Consider the following 23,320-nt stretch of genomic DNA (forward strand, 5'->3'; position numbering starts at 1 on the left):
AGGAGAGAGGAACTGTATCTTGATGCCTTAACCCAGTATAGGGCAGCAAGCTCAGCAGAAACATACATGATCATCTTGCATGCAGGGAATAAAGAACAATTTATAACCATATTGAGATGACACAACATCAAAATCCATGTGTTCCAAATGAACTTAATAAAAGAACCTGACAACTTGTTTTAGCTAAATTAAATGGCTTATTATTTTTAGTTTAAAAAATTGATCTGGGGTCGGGTGTGGTAGCTCATGCCTGTAATCCCAGCATGTTAGGAAGCCAAGGCGGGAGGATCATTTGAGCCCAGAAGTTTGAGGCTGCAGTGAGCCATGATCACACCACTGTACTCTAGCATGGGCGGCAGAGAGGGAGACCCTGTCTCTTGAAAAAAAAAAAAGGAAAAGTCTGGACATGCATACTGGAACCATGTGAGTCTGTAACATGAGACACAGACTCTAGACACTATACTGCAAGTAACAGATAAAGTTTTATGGCAAGGTAAACTATGATTTATGATATAAACGATACTTATGATATAAAGTTTACCTTGCCATAAAACTTATTTTAATCATTCCAACAATCCAAAATAATTAGGGCAGCTACTTACTAGAAGTTGACACAAAGATTGAAGAGTTCTCTGGTAGCACTTGTCACCACTTTTATTATTCAAACATTAATTAAAGGGAGTCTACTCATAAAATTCAGCATTTTTTTTTTGTTACAAAAATCTCAAAAGAATTTAAAAAATTTTTTTCAATTCTTATAAATTAGAAACTTGCTTATAAGAACAAAAATGTTTAGCATTAACACATTTTTTTTTTGTTCTACTAAACCCAAAGTCTATACTTTGTACAAATATTTGAATGTTTAAAAGAAAGGAAAAAATAACCCAGAAAATTCTATTGGACAGCGCTTGTCTAGGACGATGGCAAAGTAGGTGTTCATAGAGTATATTTTGTTTTACTTATTTTTTTGAGACAGAGTTTCACTCTTGTTGCCCAGGCTGGAGTGCAATGGTGTGATCTTGACCCACTGCAACCTCCGCCTCCTGAGTTCAAGTGATTCTCCTGCCTCAGTCTCCCAAGTAGCTGGGATTACAGGTGCCCACCACGATGCCCAGCTAATTTTTGTATTTTTAGTAGAGACAGAGTTTCACCATGTTGGCCAGACTGGTCTTGAATTCCTGATCTCAGGTGATCCACTTGGCTCGGCCTCCCAAAGTGCTGGCATTACAGGTGCCTGGCCCATAGAGTGTATTTTATAAGATACTGAGTCAAGGAAATTGTTTAAACAAAAGTACATTTGCTTTTAAACCAACAGACATTGGGAAGGAGGCACTGAATACTTACACACTGATAGAACTGCCCACGCTGACCTCCAGTCACAAAGCGCTTCCCATCTGGATTCCAAGCCACACTTGTCAAACTGTCTTCATGAGACTGGCTCATTTTTGTCCTTAGTTCTCCTGTCTATAAGGAAATAAAACTGTAAATGAGACCTTCAAGATACCCCTCTAAAGGAAATATGTGAAGAAAAAAAAAATAAATAACTGGGATGTCTGGCTGGTTTGCCAGTTCATTCTTTTTTTTTTTTTCCTTTTTTTTGAGACAGAGTCTTGCTCTGTTGCCCAGGCTGGGGTGCAGTGGCATGATCTCGGCTCACTGCAAGCTCTGCCTCCTGGGTTCACGCCATTCTCCTGCCTCAGCCTCTCGAGTAGCTGGGACTACAGGCACCCGCCACCATGCCCGGCTAATTTTTTGTATTTTTAGTAGAGATGGGGTTTCACCAGGGTCTTGATCTCCTGACCTCATGATCCACCCGCCTCGGCCTCCCAAAGTGCTGGGATTACAGGCGTGAGCCACTGGGCCCGGCCTTTCCAGTTCATTGTAAGTAATGAATTGTTTTAATTGACCCTACAAAAAAGAGACTACAGCACCCAGAAGAGAAATTAAGGACTTGAAGAAAAACCCAGGAGTTGAACAGTGTCTGGCATAGGTAACCCAAAGAGCAGATATGAGATAAACTTCAATAAATCTCTCATCTCAAATCGATTATATTCATCAACTAAAACACGTAATTTTTCCCAAGCAAGATAATGAAAAGCCCAAGACTACATACCTATTCCTTCTGAGCTTCCACTTCTCAGTCCAAAGTTTTTTATAAATTTTATTCTAAAACTGCAGTTAATGCAATTAGCAATTCCTCAAGAACATGATTACTGAGTAAAAAACTGTACCCATATGTGGTGGTGCACGCCTGTAATCCCAGCTACTCAAGAGGCTTAGGCACGAGAATCACTTGAACCCAGGCGGAGGAGGTTGCAGTGAGCTAAGATCACGCCACTGCACTCCAGCCTGGGTGACAGAGTGAGACTGTCTCAAAAAAAAAAAAAAAAAAAAAAAAAAAAAAAGAAAAATTATGCCCATAAAGTAGGCCAAGGGCAGTCTAAATAAATTATGTTGAATTTCATATTCAAATGCTCACAATATAGTAGGGAAGGTAGGAAGAGAGAAAAAAAACATTTTTCTGATACACAACTTTATCTCAATGAACAGTACTAGAAAGAAGAACCTTTGTACTGTTTAACATAGCCATTCCATGGCATTTCTAAGTAAGAACATTTAGTGGTTACAATAGTTAGGTATCATCCTGTTACATTTTCTGAATTACTCAACTTAGAAGGTATACACATACCATTTAATCTAGTCTTGATTCCATTTTGTTCATGGATTAGAAACAGGATCTGAGAGATAATAGCTGCCCTTGGTATAATAATAAAAGGTACAAGGGCATAGTTCTCCTGTGACAAATGGGTAATCAAAAGTAGAAATAAGAGTGAAAACAAAGGGTATGATTAGGAAATGGGGCCAAGTACTAAAAGAGGGCACAAAAACAGAAAACCAGGTCTCCCTTATACTGGAAAAAAAGTGTTCAGCAATATAAATCCTTCCCCCAAATTGTTAACTAGTCTCCCCTATTTACTCCTTTGGGTTGACTGATATAAACAGTTGAAAGTTTAGAGCACAAATATACAAGCAATAGCTAAATTCTTGGCATTTTCTATTGACAAATACATTAACACACTAAGTTCTGAAGGCAGAAATGGTTTGTCTTCTCTTATTATGCTCTGAATAGTGAGTACATGAGGTTACTAGATTAGAATTTTTCTAATTTAAGAAATGATTAAAGAAATCTAGGGCCGGGCGCGGTGGCTCAAGCCTGTAATCCCAGCACTTTGGGAGGCCGAGACGGGCGGATCACGAGGTCAGGAGTTCGAGATCATCCTGGCTAACACGGTGAAACCCCGTCTCTACTAAAAAATACAAAAAAAAAAAGCTAGCCGGGCGAGGTGGCTGGCGCCTGTAGTCCCAGCTACTCGGGAGGCTGAGGCAGGAGAATGGCGTAAACCCGGGAGGCGGAGCTTGCAGTGAGCTGAGATCCGGCCACAGCACTCCAGCCTGGGTGACAGAGCGAGACTCCGCCTCAAAAAAAAAAAAAAAAAAAAAAAAGAAATCTAAAAACTGATGAAAAGATCACCCTTTTAGAAGAAGTTTAAGTATATAAAGTACTACACAATGAAAGTTATGTTAGAACATAGTTTAATTGTTCAGAAATTCAAAATTGGTCAAAGAAAGACTACAAAGGCACTCTACATTAAATTTCTATTACAGGATTAAGACTATATACTTTCTCCTTTGGAAGGTGAAAAGAAAGCTTTAATGGAAAAAAGTTTTCTTTGATCTTCTAGGTCAGACTCACTGCAAGCTGTTTTACTGAGGGAAAGAAATTTTAATATTCTACTCTGTGTTCTGCCACCTCCCTGAACCCAATCACAAATACAACATCGATTAAATGCTGATTTGACAAAAATGGCATAAAACACATTTTGGGAACAATCGTGGACTTTGATCATAAGTCCTAGAAAATAGAGAATTATAGTTAATGTTCTTAGATATCATAACGTTTGAATAGGTAGGATGTTATTTTTTAAAAGACACAAGCTTAAGTATTTAGGGTAAAGTATCTAATTTACTTTCAAATGTTTTAGATATGTATATATGTGTAAGTACAAATGCACATTTCTCTTTTTTTTTTTTTGAGACGGAGTCTCACTCTGTCACCCAGGCTGGAGTGCAGTGGTACGATCCCGGTTCACTGCAACTTCTGCTGCCTGGGTTCAACTGATTCTCCTGCCTCAGCCTCCCAAGTAGCTGGGATTTCAGGTGCCTGCCAGCACCCTTGCTAATTTTTTGTAGTTTTAGTAGAGATGGGGTTTCACCATCTTGGCCAGGCTAGTCTTGAACTCCTGACCTTGTGATCCACCCGCCTTGGCCTCCCAAAGTGCTGGGATTATAGGCGTGAGCCACCACGCCCGGCCACAAATGCATGTTTCTACGCACGTATGTACAAAGTATCACAAAATGTTAACAACTGTTGAACCTACAGTGGTGGGCACATAGATCATCATTGTCTTATTTCAACTTTTCTTAATATTTGAAAATTTTCTTAATAAAAAGCTGGAGCTGAAACAGGGAAATGACTGACCAGCAAGGCAGTCTTACTATTATAACTACAGGATTTCTAAAACATGAATTGTAACTAACAAACTGAACCTAATGCTGACTCTTCCTAAAATGGGACCCTGCATAAAATTCAAATTTTCATATATAAACAGCAATGGGTGGGCGGTGGCTCACGCATGTAATCCTAACACTTTGGGAGGCCGAGGTAGGCGGATCACTTTAGGTGAGGAGTTTGAGACCAGCCTGGCCAACATGGTGAAACCCCATCTCTATTAAAAATAAAAAAATTAGCTGGGCGTGGTGGCAGACACCTGTAATCCCAACTACTTGGGCGGCTGAGGCAGGAGAATTGCCTGAACCTGGGAGGCGGAGGTTGTAGTGAGCTGAGATCGCGCCACTGCACTCCAGCCTGGGCAACAGAGCAAGACTCTGTCTCAAAAACAAACAAACAAACGAATGAACAAACCCAGCAATAAAGCCCTTAGTAGTAAGTACTGAAAACATCATTTAGCTTCACTAAACTAGCTTAGTATATAAAATATAGGTAAGGAGATGGTGCAACTGCCATTAGAATGGAAAATCTGGTTTAACACTGACCTTTTACATTTCAAAGGTAGTTTTAATGTACAACTGTGAAACTATGAAACCATTATAAATCTTTTCTGAGGAAGCACAGTAAATAGTATAAATTCCATAGGACAAAGCCAAATGTCCTGAAAACACTTACTTATCATTCTTTCAAAAATATATTACTGAGCATAATATTTAAATCGATAAATCCGGAAAGTTGGGTTCCACTTGAAGAGATACAGTATAGTAATTTAGGTTGAATGGTTCTGTTATATAAATCAATAAAGTTATAATGAATATGTACATTATGACTATGCTGTACTTAAAAGCTAAACCAAAGATGGAACTCGCTCACTTGTACATTCCAAAGCCAAAGCTCAGAGCAGTCATCTGGGCCGCAAGCAACAAGATAGTTGTCATCTGGACTCCATGCAATATAAGAAACGCCATAAGCATGTCCTTCTAATGTTTTAAGCAGTTTTAGCAGGTGTGTGTCCTAGGAAGGAAAATAAACAATTCAGTTAACTCCTTTCACTAAAGTCATTGTTTTCTGGTGCAAGAACTTAAATAGCTACAAAGATGTACTTTGATAATTTAATCTGAGGAATTTTCAGACCAATTTTCCCTTTAACAGCTTGCTTCATAAAGACTCATACACATTGCAACATCTATTAAGCATCTACTACACCATTAAGCATCTACTATATACAAGTCATTGTGTACTCGATGAAAATATAAAGATATATTTATATTTTTACTATATGTATAAAGATATATTGCATTTGACCTTAGAAAGCTTTCAAGGCAACTGAAAACAGATGGGTACAATGAGCTATCTCTTACATATTTTTAAACAACTTCATTGAGATATAACTTACCATAAAATTCATCCTTTTAAAGTATACAACTCAGTATATTTTAGTATATTCAGAGTTGTGCAACCATCACACCATCGAATTTTTAGAACATTCTCATCATTTCCCAAAGGAACCTCCTACCCATCAGCAGCTGCCATATCCCTCCGTGCAGCCCCTGGCAACCACTACTTTTCTGTCTCTGTCTCTATAGATTTGCCTATTCTGGATGTTTCACCTAAATAGACTTATACGTGATATGGTTTCTTTTAATTGGCTTCTTTCACTTAGCATGTTTTCAGGGTTCATCCATGTTATAGAATGTATTAGTATTTAATCTCTTTTTATTGCTGAATAATATTTAACAGTATAATTATTTTGTTTATCCATTCATGAGTTGATGAACATTTGGACTGTTTCTCTACTTTTTGGCTATTATGAATAATGCTGCTATGAATATGTATGAGTTTTTGTGTAGACATATGTTTCCATTTCTCTTGGGTATATACATAGGAGTGGAATTTCTGGGTCATATGCTAACTCTGTTTAACATTTTGAGAAACTGCCAAACTGTTTTCCAAGTGGTTGCACCATTTTACAATCCTACCCAGCAAAGCTACCACTTATTAATGCTAACCACTACTAGCACCATTCACAAACAATACTTCATTTAATCCTCACAGATCTAGAATATTACCCCCTCTCTCATATTATAGGGAAAGAAATGAAAGTTTAGAAAGGTTAGAAACATGCCTGTTTGTAGTGCAATGGGGATCTGAATCTGGACTGCCTCACTTAAAAGCCCATATTGTAAGCTATGCAAGCTGAACTGTGAAGTGCAAATGTAGACGTGGCAAGTGACAAGGCTGCAAGAGTTGACGTGTTTGTTGTAGGCTAAGGGGCTACATTTTCCCTGTGTGTGAAAAGCCACTTAAAATTTGTAAGCTAGGGAATATACAGTGTGATATTTGGCTTTAGGAACCAGGATAACAACGTGGAAGATGAATCAGAAAGAAAGACACAGGATAAGGAAACCATAACGGGACAATGGAACGATAATGAGCCATACATAGTTTACAGTCAGTTCCCAAAAAATGAGGCCCTAATGTAAGATGTTAAGGACTAAAATAGGTCAGAATCAAAAGGTATTTTGGGCTGGGCACTATGGCTCATACCCGTACTTTGAGAAGCTGAGGCTGGAGGACTGCTTGGGTCCAGGAGTTCAAGACTGACCTGGACAACATAGTGAAACACCTGTTTAAAAAAAAAAAAAAGATACTGTGGAGATAAAAATGACATGATAGAATATAACAAGAAATCTTCAAACACAACCTCCAGATTTCTGGTTTAGGGGATAGGGATGGATGTTTCCAAGAAATAGAGGAAGTAAGAATTTGACTAAAGGTGGGAAGAAACAATAAGTTTTAGACTTTAGTCTTAAGATTGATTGAGTTTAGCTCTGAGCTAGGGGGGCGAGGGGGGAGGGTGGAGTGGGAGGAAATCCCAATGGAATGACCCACAAGCAGTTGAAACAAGTTGGGAACTAGTCTGATAAAATTAAGCTGGAGATTCCTCCCCTCCTGAGAAATGTCACTGCAAAATGGATTGTTTACGCTACTGTTTCTTCACTGAATTCTAAGTTTATCATTCATGCAATTATCTATTCCAAATCACCATCGTTTTGACAAAATTCAATAGTTAACAATGCGACTACTTCTGATTCTTCTTTGGGAAGTGGGTAAGAGGCATGAGGTATTTGTATCAGATCAGTAGTATCATTAGATCAAAGTGGTTTAAATAATTTACTAAGCAAGTCAAGTCTTCCTGACTAGCTCAAGATCTTCCAGGAACAAATTTTCATTCACAGTACTGCCCCAGATCAACACAAAGATTTGCTTTTAAACTGAAGACAAACTCCTTTAGAAATATTTAACTCAGCCAGGTGTGGCGGCTCGTGCCTGCAATCTCAGCACTTTGGGAGGTCAAGGCAGGCAAATTGCTTGAGGTCAGGAGTTTGAGACCAGCCTGGCCAATGTGGTGAAACCCTGTCTCTACTAAAAATACAAAAATTAGCCGGGCATGGTGGCACATGCCTGTAATCCCAGCTACTCAGGAGGCTGAGGCAGGATAATTGCTTGAACCCAGGAGGTGAAGGTTGCAGTAAGCCGAGATCGCACCACTGCACTCCAGCCTGGGTGACAGAGTGAGACCCTGTCTTAAAAAGAAAAAAAAAAAAAAAAAAAAGAAATATTTAACTCAAAAACTGTTTTATGTTCATGAATGAAAAAAATATAATCCTATAAAAGATAAAGTTGAAAATAAAAACATTAATACTGTATCTTCATTAGTACAGTGCCTTTACACTAATTTATTCAAAGTGGAAATAACATGTTCATGAAGCCTATATGACTTTGCTTGGATTTTGGGGGGAATGGGTAAAAATCACTTTTTAGGCAAAGAAAAACTGTTAAAGGAATGTAGGCATTGGAATCACATCAACTCAGATTTTAAGGCTCTCTTAAATGTATTTTTTTCCTCTACATTAAAAAATACACACACATGTTCAAAAAGGGCATATATATATACGTGTATATATACACGTATACATATATATACACAAATGTATATATATACATACACACACACACATACGTATATATTTTTTTGGAGATGGAGTCTTCTCTGTCGCCCAGGCTTAAGTGCAGTGGCACGATCTCAAGTCACTGCAACCTCTGCTTCCCAGGTTCAAGCAATTCTCCTGCCTCAGTCTCCAAAGTAGCTGGGACTACAGGCACATACTACCACGCCAGACTAATTTTTTTAATTTTTACTAGAGATGGAGTTTCACCATGTTGGCCAGGCTGGTCTTGAACTCCTGACCTCAGGTGACTTACCTGCCTCGGCCTCCCAAAGTGCTGAGATCACAGGGGTGAGCCACAGCACCCGGCCAAAAAGAACATACATTTTCTTATAATTTTTTCAGACAGTATTTGACATTACCAAAATACCATCATACTAAAAGAGTCAGTCCCAGAGGACTCACTGTAACACTCTAGGAAACACTGGCATAAGAGTCTAAACCTCTTAGCAAAGAATACAAAAGCTCCTCCTTGATCTGGCTGCTACTTAATTAACCTCAACTCTAGTGTACCTGAAACTCTTTCCCCAAACCACCCAAATGCCATGTTATGTTTTCTTTTGCCCAAGGGCCTAACCTAACTAGTTTTGCCTAAACAGTTCTTTACCTCTTCTTCACCCAATATTTACTTTTCTTACTTTCCTTAGCTTTCCTGTTCCAGTAGGCTCTGTTTTATGAGCTCCTGTAGTGCCCATTATAAATTACGGTGTATTATCATGTGCTTAGTCTGTCTATAGCAAAAGACCTGGCACACAGCAGGTGTTTAATAAATACTGGCTAAACGAAGGGGGATTCTTTTTTTTTTTCTTTGAGACGGAGTCTCGCTCTGTTGCCCAGGCTGGAGTGCAGTGGCCGGATCTCAGCTCACTGCAAGCTCCGCCTCCCGAGTTTACGCCATTCTCCTGCCTCAGCCTCCCGAGTAGCTGGGACTACAGGTGCCCGCCACCTCGCCCGGCTAGTTTTTTGTATTTTTTTACTAGAGACGGGGTTTCACCATGTTAGCCAGGATGGTCTAGATCTCCTGACCTCGTGATCCGCCCGCCTCGGCCTCCCAAAGTGCTGGGATTACAGGCTTGAGCCACCGCGCCCGGCCACGAAGGGGGATTCTTATACACTGCTACCAGGAAAAACTTTAATAAAGCACAGTTTTGGTATTACTGCCTTCTTTTTCAGGTATCATGCAAATAAATGACTGGTGAATGAAAACAGAACTTAGTATGCAAAGGCTGTGATTTGATCCCAAACTCTTTTTCTAGTCTAATCTGCCACTCTGTCATTACTCATCCCATTATCTTATTATTATTATTTTCTTTTGGAGGGGGATAGGAGGGTAAGAGGTTTTCCTGTCTTCCTAGAGTGCCCCTTTCCTGTTGTCCACCGGTGTGATGCACAATAAGGCTCTCATGAGGTATTTCGACTTGTAAAGCTTCCTTGTGCTTTCATAATACTTTATGTATTATCTGTTACGTATCATGCTTATTTCATTGAATTTTGTTTTCATTTAAACTGTACATTTTTTTCACAGGAATTTTAAACCTGAGATCTACAAGAATGGGTCCAGGGATAGAATCAGGGGTCTATGAATTTAAATTGGAAAAAGATACATCTCTATTTTTATTAAACACAGCCTGAAATTTAGTGTTTCCTTCACTCTCTAACGCAGGCAAGTAACAAGGTAGTATTAGGCAGTACTGGGTATATTATTAATTACATACGGTAGTATATTAGGTAGTGGTGGGTAGTATACTAGCTGATATACTAAATTAGGTGGTATTAGGTGACTCCATTAACAACAGAAATCTTAAATCTTTTCATATATTATAGTTGTTGCAGATACTTGAAATATTTGTGTGCTCATCACTACTTCAAAATTCTGGTACTTACATCTGCTGCTAGAATTTATTATTTAACGCATTAATAAAGCATTAAATAAAAATAAAAAATACGTTTTTGTACTATGTTAACTACGTATCACTATAATTGGCTTTCCTTAGTAATGAATACATAACATATATTTGGCCTTACTATGTGCTTCGTTTATGCATTTAAATACATTCTGAGAAAGAGTACATAGGTTTGCCAAACTGCCAAAGAGGTACGTGGTACCAAAAAAAGGTAAAGAACCACTGCTTTATGGTAAAGAATGTATCTTATTTACCTTTCATTGTTTGTAGCATATGTAGGTATGCAAGCATTGGTGTATGCTCTCAAATTCAATTCTCTTTTAAAAAGAACTGTTAGGCTTGGAATGGTGACTCACGCCTGTAATCCCAGCACTTTGGGAGGTCAAGATCGGCGATTAGCTGCGGTCAGGAGTACGAGACCAGCCTGGCCAACATGGTGAAACCCCGTCTCTACTTTAAAAATACAAAAATTATCTGGGCGTCATGGTGCGTGCCTGTAGTCCCAGCTACTTGGGAGGCTGAAGCATAAGAATCTCTTGAACCTGGGAGGTGGAGGTTGCAGTGAGACGAGATTACCCCACTGCACTACAGCCTGGGTAACACAGTGAGATACTGTCTCAGAATGGCTCCCTTTTTCTATTTTTCTCAACACAGGAGCCCAAAACTTTATACTGAGCTAATAGCATATTTTAATTCTAAACTTCAAAATAAGTTTATTTGGCTGGGCACACTGTCTCACGCCTGTAATCCCAGCACTTTGGGAGGCCAAGGCGGGCGGATTACCTGAGCTAATAGGGGTCTGAGACCAGCCTGGCCAACATGGTGAAACCCTATCTCTACTAAAAACACAAAAATTAGCCAGGTGTGGTGGCAGACGTCTGTAATCCCAGCTACTCGGGAGGCTGAGGCAGCAGAATCCCTTGAACCTAGGAGGCAGAGGTTGCAGTGAGCCAAGATTGCGCCATTGCACTCCAGCCTGGGGGACAGGAGTGAGACTTTGTCTCAAAAAAAAAAAAAAAAAAAAAAAAAAAAAAGAAAAATTTATTTTAGGTGAATGACTCCTAAAACAAATATAGCTCCTTAATCTATCTGGAGTCATGTGCTTCTTTGATCCCTTGATAAATGTTCAATTAGCTGAAATAAATGAAAATACTTATTATCCACAACAAATCCATAGGTCATCTGGTTATAAACAAACACTTAACTGATTTTAGAGGGAACTCAGAATTTTAAATCCAGAATAAAATACTTTTCATATATATCAATGGGAAAACAAAGGAGAAAGGCTTACACATCAAGGTCCACAAATTATACAAGATAATGATGGGCTTCAGAAGGCAAAAGAGTAATGAGTCTTTTCTAACTTGTGGTTGGAACAGAATGGACATTGTATTAATCTTCCCCCACTCTTATTTTTTTTTTTTGAGACCGGGTCTCACTCTGTTGCCCAGGCTCGAGTGTGCAGTATCAAGGTCAGAGCTCACTGTAGCCTCGACCTCCTGGGCTCAACTGATCCCTCCTACCTCATCTTCTCAAGTAGCTGGGGCGACTGGTGTGTACCACCATGCCTGGCTAATTTTTTGTAATGACAGACTCTCCCCTATGTTGTCCAGGCTGGTCTTGAACTCTTGAGCTCAAGTGGTCCTCCTGCCTCGGCCTCCCAAAGTGCTGGGATTACAGGCATGAGCCACCGTGCCTGGCCTAATCTTTCAATCAAGTACTAATAAAGATATAAATTGGCACATATGTTAATAGCAGTGGGTTTGTTTGGAGTCAAGGTATTCCGGGATTTGAGTCAAACTTTGTCATGTACTAGCTGTGAGAGTCAAAGCATTTGACTTCTACCTCAGTTTCCTCCTCTGAATGCAGATGTTAGCACCTCACAGAGTTTTTCAGAAAATTAAATTAGATAATGCATACACAGATTTAACATCATTAGTACATAAACACTCAACAGTGTTAATAATATTATCTATAGAACACACGAAGATGTAAGAAATAAAGATGACAAAAAATGCTCTTGGAAAAGAATACTGTTGATATATGTATACTTAAAAATATGTAATCAGCGAATTAGATTCAAAATTATTCCCTTTTGTAATATAAACACTCATATTGGGGTACATACCGGATCAACTTGCCATATGATAACTGTTGTATCTTTTGATCCTGTTGCTAGTTTAGTGCCATCATTAGAGAATTTACAGAACCACACTTCATTACAATGCTCCGTAAGTATCTGCTGTGTATAACATGGGAACTGCCTCCTAAAACAAAGAGGTCCACAAATTATTCTTTCAAAACAGATTAGAATAATAATAAAAAAGGTTACATAACTGACAAAACTTCTTTGAAGATCACATCACTAAAAATAAGAAATGAATGCATTTGTAAAATTTTTTCTTTTTTTTTTTTTTTGAGACAGGGTCTCTCTGTCGCCCAGGCTGTGTACTGTTGTACAGTAGCACAATCACAGATCACTGTAGCCTTGACCGCCTGGTGTCAAGAGAGTCTCCCACCTCAGCCTCCTGAGTAGCTGGGACCACAGACCCGTGACACCAGGCCCAGCTACATTTTTTTTACTTGCTATTGGGGAGGCTGGGGTGGAAGTACTGCTTGAGCCTGGGAGTTAAGAGGCTGCAGTGAGTTATGACCGCATCACTGCACTCCAGCCTGGGTGATGGAGTGAGATCATTTCAAAAAACAAACCAAAACCGAAATCAGAATAGCTTCCAGATAATGAGTTTAGGTCCTTCTCACTCACAAGTTTTAATGTCTTTGGCAAGTCATTTAACTCTCTCAGCTTGAGTTCCCACATCTACAAAAGGAGATTAGTATCTACCTAACAGAGTTCTTAGAATTCTTGTAAGAATTAGAAATACATTTAAAATTTCTGGAATGTAATAGATACTTAAATGTGATTAATAATATTTTCAGGGAGGCACAGAAGAAGTGCAATATATGGCAAGGAGTGCAGTAGTTAAGAGCAAAACCTTAAGAATGGGAGCAGTAGTCTGACAGACTTAGATTCAAATTTTGGCTCAGTCACTTAGCTACGATTCTGAGATATTAAATTAACCTCTCTAAATCTAAACTTTTCCAACCATCAAACAAAGATTAAGGTATCTGCCTTACAGAATTCCTTATACAAGGATGAAATAAGAGGAAGCGAAAATGACTATAAACCATTTAGACTGAATCTGACACTTAGCTAGTACCTCATAAATGGCAGCTAATATTATATATCAAGGGCAAAGAATTTTGTGATTTATGATCCGGTTTACCAACTTAAATGACTATTTTCATTAAGCACTCATTAAAAAACCATTCTTTTCCAACCTCTACATCAGCACTGTCCAACAGAACTTTCTGTGACAGTGGAAATGCTATATACCTGTGCTATCTAATACGGTAGCCCTCACTACAAGTGGCTACTGAACACTTAAAATGTGGCCAGTAAGCTGGAGGAAATTGATTTATTTAATTTGAATTATTTTACATTTGAATTTAAATGGACACATGTAGTTAGTGGCTACTGTTTAGACAAAACAGCTCTACCTTAATTCTCTGTATTATAAAAAAACATTATTTGAGTAGACTGGGCACAGTGGCTCACGTCTGTAATCCCAGCACTTTGGAAGGTCAAGGCGGACGGATCACCTGAGGTCAGGAGTTCGAGACTGGCCTAGCCAACATGGTGAAACCTCATCTCTACTAAAAACACAAAAATTAGTTGGGTGTGGTGGCACATGCCTGTAGTCTCAGCTACTCAGGAGGCTGAGGCAGGAGAACCGCTTGAACCCAGGAGGTGGAGGTTGCAGTGAGCCAAGATCATGCCACTCCACTCCAGCCTGAGTGACAGAGTGAGACTCAGTCTCAAACAACAATAATGACGACAATCCCCCTCCCACCAAAAAAACAACGTTATTTAAACATTAACGGATACACCTTTAAGTGTATCTGGAAACACGGTCTTCCTTGCTTCTTTTCCCAATCAATAATTTACAATTATATTTTGTCAATTCACCAGTCTGAAACAAAATATACATGTAAAAATAAATTAACATTCTTTACTTGGTACACATGGCAATCTACCTTAGCAGATGGGTATTTGTAGGCTGTTTTAAACTTTCAGATTTTTAAATTAAATTGCTTTAATATTACTACTCTACATGTGTGATTTTAGATAAAATAATCAATATTAGCTGACATTTATTAAGCACTTACTAAGTGCCAAATGCTGCACTTTACATATAATATTGCTCATGGAAGTACTACTAGCCCCATTTTCACGAGGCTCAAAGAGGACAAATAATTTACTAGATGACATAAAACTGGTAAGTAATTGTACTAAGATTTGGACCTATGGTTGACTTCAAGACCAGTTTTCTTTCCAAATACCATTTTAAAATCATATTTTCCAAGGCACTGCTGGACAAAATTCCAATCAAATAAGCAATTTCAGTATCAGAAATAGTTTTTTCCTCCTCTAATGTTTATCTTTGTTTTTTTGAGATGGAGTCTTGCTCTGTTGCTCAGGATGGAGTGCAGTGGTGTGATCTCTGCTCACTGCAACCTCCGCCTCCTGGGTTCAAATGATTCTCCTGCCTCAGCCTCCCCAGTAGCTGGGATTACAGGTGCGCACCCTATGCCCGGCTAATTTTTTTGTATTTTTAGTAGAGGCAGGGTTTCATCACGTTGGCCAGGCTGGTCTCGAACTCCTGACCTCAGGTGATCCAGCCACCTCGGCCTCTCAAAGTGCTGGGATTACAGGTGTGAGCCACTGTGCCCGGCCTGTATTTTTTTTGAGACTGAGTTTTGCTTGTCACCCAGGCTAGAATGCAGTGGCACGATCTTGGCTCATGGCAACCTCTGCCTCCTGGGTTCAAGCAATTCTCCTGCCTCAGCCTCCTGAGCAGCTGGGATTACAGGCGCCTGCCACCACACCCGGCTAATTTTTGTATTTTTAGTAGATACAAGGTCTTGCTATGTTACCCAGGCTGGTCTCAAACTCCTGGGCTCAAGTGATCTCCCCACCTTGGGCTCCCAAAGTGCTGGGAATACAGGTGTGAGCCACCATGCCCTGCCTAGAAATTGTATACAATCTGATAAATCTTTTCAATGTACATCAGGATATTTTTAAAAGTCATAATTCATAATTAATTCTTTATTCTCCAGAAAAAAGCTCCTATGTAATTTAAAAGCTAAGATTTAATTTCTGAAAATAGTTTTCTAGTTCCAATGCTAAAATCTAGTTTCTAAAAGAGTAAAGAAGGTAACAAAAATTAGCAACTGTTCTTTTGAAGACTTTTAGATAAATAATAGGACTTAAATTTAGGTTCAGACCCAGTGTGGTAGCTCACACCTGTAACCCTAGCCCTTCAGAAGGATGAGATGGGAGGAGCACCTGAGGCCAGGAGTTTGAGATTGGCCTGGGCAACACAGTGAGCAACTCCATCACCATTAAACAACAACGAAAACACAAAAACAAAGCCAAACAATTTTTTTGAAATTAGCTGTGTGGTGGTCCACGCCTGAAGCCCCAGCTACTCAGGAGGCTGAGATGGGAGTTCAAGGCTACCGTGAACTATAATTGCACCACTGCACTCCAACTTGGGCTACAGGGCAAGATCATGTGTCGAATAAAATTAAAAATAATTGTTTTTAATTAAAAAATAACTAAGTAAATTCAGGTTCTATTTTCTCAGTTTAGCAATAAAGGGCACAACTCACTCTCAAGACCGTGTATATAATGTAATGTGTGACATTATTCTTAGTGGCTTTAAAATCTCTACAGTAAAAAACTAAGGCTGACTCCAAGTTTTCTGGTTTGGGAAAACTGGGTAGATGGCTGCTTTTCACTGAGGTAGGGAATTTAAGAAAAAGCAGATTTTGGAAAAATAGGTGAGAGGGAAAGGAAGTTCTGTTTCGGACATGCTGTGTTTAATGTACTTGAGAACCCAAATTGTGGTATTAAGGTCTAAGGCTTGGAGATAAATTCTATAGCTCTGGCCTGTATCTAGCTGTCATTAGAACCATGGAAGTATAACCTACGGATGAGGGAAGAAACAATTCTAGAACACATATTTCTTTTTTTTTTTTTTGAGACGGAGTCTCGCTCTGTTGCCCAGGCTGGAGTGCAGTGGCGCGATCTCTGCTCACTGCAACCTCTGCCTCCCAGGTTCAAGCGATTCTCCTGCCTTGGCCTCCCGAGTAGCTGGGACTACAGGCGTGTGCCACCACGTCTGGCTAATTTTTTTGTATTTGTAGTAGAGATGGGGTTTCACCATGTTAGCCAGGATGGTCTCGATCTCCTGACCTGATGATCCACCCAACTCGGCCTCCCAAAATGCTGGGATTACAGGCGTGAGCCACCGCACCCAGCCTGGAACACGTATTTCTTTAAGGGACAGTTAAAGAAGAAAAGCCTAAGGAGTAGCCAGGAGTTAAACTAAGAATCTAAAATGTTTTAGAAGTCAAAGGAAAAGTTTCAAAATAGAGTAGTACAGTGCTATAGTAAGGTGAAGATACAGGCTGGAAAATATCCACTGAATGTAAAAGAGGTATTCTCACCAACATCAACAATTCTGGTGTTACGTTAGCTACACAGGTCCTAATACTACAGAAATATGAAGAGTGAAGGAAAAGTAAGGACACAGACATTGCGAATGTGTAGTAGGTAATGATTTCAAGAAGGTAGCTCTAAAGTGGAGGGAGAGAGAAAGAGAGGTACTTAGGAGCACAGAGTGAAGGTTTCATTTTAAGATTACAGAGAAGACCTTCTAATCAATGGTTATTTCAGAAGAAGAAAAAGGATGCTTTCATTCCTATGTAAAACTCTGGACTGCTTTTCTACACAGGCTTATGAGAGCTTGGTCCCTTATCTGAGGGTTGGAAAAAGTTAGATTAAGTATTTTTCATCATTTAGTTTCATAGGTGCTGATGTACGTGTTAAAACACTTTGGTCATGTTCCCATAGATTTTAGTTTCGAAACAGGAGGGCAAGCTCCCAACCTACTGATACCTCTTGAACCATTATGTCTAGTCACCACCTTTCAAAATATTTAAATTTATGAACCAAAAAAAGATTTGGGTTCACAAGCGTCTTAATTTTAACACTGTTCTCAAATCTGCTAATGGAGCTATGAACCACAAAACTATATAGAGCCTTTTAATCTATTATCTCTTCCTACCTCTATTCAATTTTATACAAAAAGATTTTAAAATCCTCAGAAGCGGGTCAATGACCATTATTAAAGAGTTTAAAAGGGGACAGGGGAAAAAATTTCTAATCACTTTCTTGTAGAACATTTAAGATAGGTACCAAGTAATAATTTAATACTTTAAGATTAAATAACCCTTTTAAGTAATTTAAGGCCAATATCTCAAACAATTATTATTTCTGTATTTCAAGTAGGGAGAGTGAGATAAAAACTCAATAGTTACAAAAGTGGTTTATACATATGTAAAAAATTATTTTAAATCACAGTAGAAATATGCATATATAGACAATTTTTATAGTTATTCAGAAGTTCCTCATTATTCCAAAGCCCTTACACTTAATATGCTTTTGTTCTTATTTATATTATTTTCATTAGTTCTTTGATATCACTGGTAAAAGCAACTGAGCACATGCACTGCAGCTATTCTCTATTCTGTTTGGTTCATCAGATCCAAATTATTTCATTCTTGAAGTCTGAAATATTTCACAATTTGTTATTTGATATCTTAAAATTAAAGCTATGCTTTAGGCCTAGCATGGAGGCTCATGCTTGTAATCCCAGTGCTTTGAGAGGCCAAGGCAGACGTATTGATTGCTTGAGGCCAGAAGTTTAAGACCAGTAGGGGCGAGAGACCCCATCTCTACAAAAAAATTTAAGAATTAGCCAGACATGGTAGCGCATGCCTATATAGTCCTAGCTACTCAGAAGGCTGAGGTGAGTGGATTACTTGAGCCTAAGGCTATACAGTGGCCTATGATCGTGCCACTGCACTCTATCCTGGGCCAAGAGAGAGAGAGACTGTGTCTAAAAAAGAAACCAATAAAAACACCAAGAACAAAATAAAGCTATACTTTAATTTTAGAGACCATTAAAATAGTAGGTATATTTTTATTCAAAATACTCCTAATTTCAAAAGAGAAGCCTAAATTCTTACAAGTTGAATTATGGACACGGGTAGAGACAGTAAAAAAACCAAAACTATAAGTTAATAATAGCTGTTGTTTTAACCATTTTTAGAGTCCATCTTCTACTAAAAAGCAGAACTTTCATTAAGAAAAAAGAATTGCCATGATTTTATGTGCAGTAAATAATTTGAGACATAGTTAAATTGTCAGACACAGAAAACGAGTAACCAAACCTATAGATAATGAAAAACTGGCTTCCCAACTTCAGTTCTCAAGGTATGGTTACTATATAAACATACAGAAATTTCTTATAATTTTCAATTTTCATAGTTCTAGCTTTACTTGTGAAAAAATGTTAAGTCAGACATGAACTGTTATATAGCTACAGGACAAGACTCTAAAAAAGAAAACTAAAATAAGTTCATCATTGAGTTTGTAAAATGTTAGCCTATTTCAGAATATAAGAAGTTTTCCTCTTACCTACTACAAACATGATCTATAAGCAGAGACACAGAATCTAGATTATTATCAAGTTTGGTATTGTGATATAGGCACCGATCCCTTTGTAGTTCCACCGCCTGCCGCAGGAGAGTCTGTAAACGCCGTGGGGGAAGCATCACTGATGGTGGTAAATACGCTTTAATAGAAGATATTTTAAAAAAGAGAAATAATAATAAACTGTAAACTTTTATTTAAGACATTTGCTCATCTTCTGCTGTACTTGTTCCTACCCCAATAGTATCTACTTCTTAAATAGAGAAGTTCTGGGTTATGTGATATGTGAGCTTTACCAATATTTGTCAGCAGCAATAGTTATGTTGCTCATAGAATTGGATATACTTGGGTGGGAGGGGTTTATTTTGTATGTGGACTTTCTAGGGGCAGGGAGAGGTAAGCGGGGAACAACAACAACAAAATGAAGAAAAAGAAGACAACAATGAAAAGAGTATCAGATAATTATCATATACCAGAAGGAGACCAGGTGTAAGTAAAATCTCCACTTAACAAAGAGCAAAATTTTGGAAAATGCTGCAATAGGTCAAGCTCTAGTTCCCATCAAACTGCTCTAAAAATCACTTTTTGGCCTTTTGGCTAAGATCAAGTACAAATTACTCCAAATGTCAAAGATACTGTGTGAATTCAGGGAGTAACTAGTGTTTTGATATCAGTATCAACCTATTGCAGTCCTTGAATGCCTTATACCTCCCCCAAATGCATGGCTTTGTGATTCTTAGGACCGTCACTGTCATCTCAACATCAAAATTATAGAATCATATAATTTGCAGAGAGAACAACATCTTTTACATAAAAATACAGCAAAAATGAAACCCGCATTACAATCTAGAATAAACATAACATGGTTGGGGAAGAATAAAACAATTTACCTAAAGAAACCTGGGCCTTACTATTGAAATCAAAATCTTTAAAGCACTTGTGACTTAAAACTGTGGTTTACATATTTTTTTCTCTAAATACAGCACTTTTCCCCCAAACAAAATCTTTTTTTTTTTTTTTGAGACAGAGTCTCGCTCTGTCGCCTGGGCTGGAGTGCAGTGACCGGATCTCAGCTCACTGCAAGCTCCGCCTCCCGGGTTTACGCCATTCTCCTGCCTCAGCCTCCCCAGTAGCTGGGACTACAGGCGCCCGCCACCTCGCCCGGCTAGTTTTTTGTATTTTTTAGTAGAGACGGGGTTTCACCGTGTTAGCCAGGATGGTCTCGATCTCCTGACCTCGTGATCCGCCCGTCTCGGCCTCCCAAAGTGCTGGGATTACAGGCTTGAGCCACCGCGCCCGGCCCCAAACAAAATCTTAAGGGGGGGCATCACCATATAATACAAATGCAAGAAGGGCTGCTCTGGGACCAGTGCCCTTTCACTGACTCCTGAGGTTAGCTTCTTAGACTCCATGACAGAGTCTGAAAAAACAGATTCTCCCTCTTCTAACCACTCAATAAAAGTATGTCTAGATATGTCTTCCTAATTGATCACTGTATCCATTCATAATCTAAGAGAAAATACAGAAACATAAAAAATTAAGACTCTTACTCTGAAGTTTGTCCAATAGTTTAGATCGGGAAGCTGTCCCTTTGCCTTCCCATTCTGCTTTCGCACGTAGGTCTTCTGCATGGCTACACATCAGATACCTAAAAATACAACAGAGAAGGCAACCAATATCAAACCCATTTCTTTGAAATAAATATAATTGAAAAGTATTGACCATCTGGCTATCTGCTTCTTACTAATACATATCAAGAAATTTCTACAGTGGACTCAATTCATTAATATAATCTGGCACCTGCATATAATTACTAAAATGTAAGTAACAACATCTAAATATATATTACCTACTAACATAACATATGCTTGTGCTATTGTTATATATGTATGGCTCTTATTGTGCAGGTTCTGTTATAGCACTCAACACATATTACTTCCTTTAATGTTTATAACAACCCTGTAAGCACTATTATTATTCAATTTTTATAAATGAGGAAACCAAGGCACAAAAAGCTTAAGTAACTGGCCTAGGGTTAAGAGGCAAAGCAGGAATATAAACTCAGGCATTCTAGCTGTAGAACTTGCTCTTAACCACTAGGCTAACTTAACTACTTCTGAAGAGTAAAATAAAACCCAAAAACCATACCTTCAAGACTTTAGAATAAACATCATTCAAGAAATAGTATAACTGGATAATCATTCTTGTGTCATCTTGTGAAAGATACTGAGATCCCAGAGCACAAAATTGGGGAACTGTATTATTGCTCACTGTATGTAAAGAAGGTGGAATAAAAGCTAAAGTTCACAGATTCTGGAGAATACATGAGGGTCCCCTGCTGGGAGTGTGACTCTGACCTGGTTTTGGCTCTTCCCAGAAGAATGCGCTTTGAAAGTAAAAGAAGTGAAGGTATTATTTAAACATGGAGATTAGACCTGGCAAGTAACTCTCCTGCTATTTTGTCTCATGCTCTGCCAGACAAATCTCTTCTTCTCACTTGTAAAAAGAATATTAAATAGGGTAATGAGAATTCCTGAAGATGAAGCATATTAAGTACTTAGTCTACTACCTGCTATACCTCTCAGTTAACATTAGTATCACTCCCTCCCTTTCTTAACTGCATAAAGCGTATTTCGTTTAGAATCTAAATGATTTAATAGTCTCTTCCCAAACAGCAGAACTACTTCTCGTTATTTACTACATAAATAGTGCTTTAGCTGATCAAAAAAACTTAATAATGTAAGTAATTATACTCAACACTCAAATTACTCTATAGGAAGTTTGCTGTTGTGAATATTTTGTTTCTAAAATAACTTCTTTTGGGCAAAGTTTATTATCAATAATTATTTTAAAATGTTTATTTTTAAAATTAAAAAAAATGACTTATGATTGCTTCTATGTCCTTGTGAAAATACACATTAAATCTTAAAGTTTCAAAAGAATTTCTGTTTACAGTATAACTAAAAGGACATTGGACTGAGTAGGAGAAACTCTGGGTTCTGATCCCAGTTCCACATCTTGCCACCTTCGGGCCATTTCCTTAGGTAAAAAACTCAGGGTTTGCTTCAGAATAAAACCCATGTGACTAAATTATATGTTCTGACTCAAGAGCAGGAAAAAAATCATGTGAATGATATTCCGATGACAAAGAAATCAGATACTGCATTAAAAAGGTAATCAGCATGCCTGTAATCCCAGCACTTTGGGAGGTGAGGCAGGCGATTACCTGAGGTCAGGAGTCCGAGACTAGCCTTGCCAACACAGTGAAATGCCATCTCTACTAAAAATACAAAAAAAAAAATTAGCTGGGCATGGTGGCACACACCTGTAATCCCAGCTACTTGGGAGGCTGAGGCAGAATTGCTTGAACTAGGGAGGTGGAGGCTGCAGTGAGCCGAGATTGCACCACTGCACTCCAGCCTGGGTAATGGAATGAGACTCTTGTCTCAAAAAAAAAGGTAATCAGAACAAGATAATTTGTCAGCTACCATATCAAAACATCTAGCAGGCCAGGTGTGGTGGTTCATACCTGTAAACCCAGCACTTTGGGAAGCCAAGGTGGAAGGACTGCTTGGGCATGAGTTCAAGACCAGTCTAAGCAAGACTAAGTCTAAGCCAGACTCCATCTCAAACAACAAACAAAAAACCTGTAGAATTTACTGTTACAAGATGAGATAGTGGGTAAGACCAATGACTTTGGAATCAGTCAAACCAAGCTTTGAGAACTGCTTTCTGAATTATTAGCTTTATATTGTGCTGGCTACTTAACTTCTTTGAGGCTCAGTTTCCCTACATGCAAGGAATGGACCCTTATCTTGGGCCCATTCTTTTGTTCATCATTTTGTATTTACAAACTCATGTGTCACATATTTGTTCTTGATGCTGGAGCCATATCATATAGTGAAATATGCTATAAAGAAAAAAATTAAAAACAGAGTAATGTGACGAGAATACCCAGTGGGTAATCTCGGGAGAAGATGATGCTCGGGCTGGGAACTAAACAAGGAGTACCTAGCTATGCAAAGACTGGGGAACATACATTTCAGATGGAGAGGACAAGCAGTGCAAATGCCTTAAGGGGTGGCAAGTGAAGGAACAAAAAGAGCACGAGTGTCACTGTACAGTAATGAATAAAGAAAAAGATGGCAGAAAAGGATCAGGGTTTTTGTAGCCTTGCACAGAGATTTTGGGTTTTAAGACTGCTGGAGAGCCA

The 23,320-nt window shown here is 38.7% G+C and overlaps 1 protein-coding gene across 3 annotated transcripts in view; it reads right to left on the bottom strand.

Annotated features, from left to right (window-relative positions):
• Positions 1-23,320, bottom strand: part of WDR26 (WD repeat domain 26) — a 50,078-nt gene that overhangs the window by 14,214 nt on the left and 12,544 nt on the right. For all 3 annotated transcript variants that reach the window (XM_033197561.1, XM_033197562.1, XM_033197560.1), the window contains exons 5-9: positions 20,658-20,755; positions 19,093-19,249; positions 12,613-12,751; positions 5,444-5,584; positions 1,345-1,464 (exon numbers count right to left, since the gene is read on the bottom strand). In XM_033197561.1, the coding sequence (XP_033053452.1) occupies positions 1,345-1,464; positions 5,444-5,584; positions 12,613-12,751; positions 19,093-19,249; positions 20,658-20,755 (655 nt within the window). The remainder of the gene's footprint in view (positions 1-1,344; positions 1,465-5,443; positions 5,585-12,612; positions 12,752-19,092; positions 19,250-20,657; positions 20,756-23,320) is intronic.

This window comes from Trachypithecus francoisi, unplaced genomic scaffold, assembly GCF_009764315.1.
Source record: "Trachypithecus francoisi isolate TF-2019V2 unplaced genomic scaffold, Tfra_2.0 Lachesis_group5, whole genome shotgun sequence".
Lineage (NCBI taxonomy): Eukaryota > Metazoa > Chordata > Mammalia > Primates > Cercopithecidae > Trachypithecus > Trachypithecus francoisi.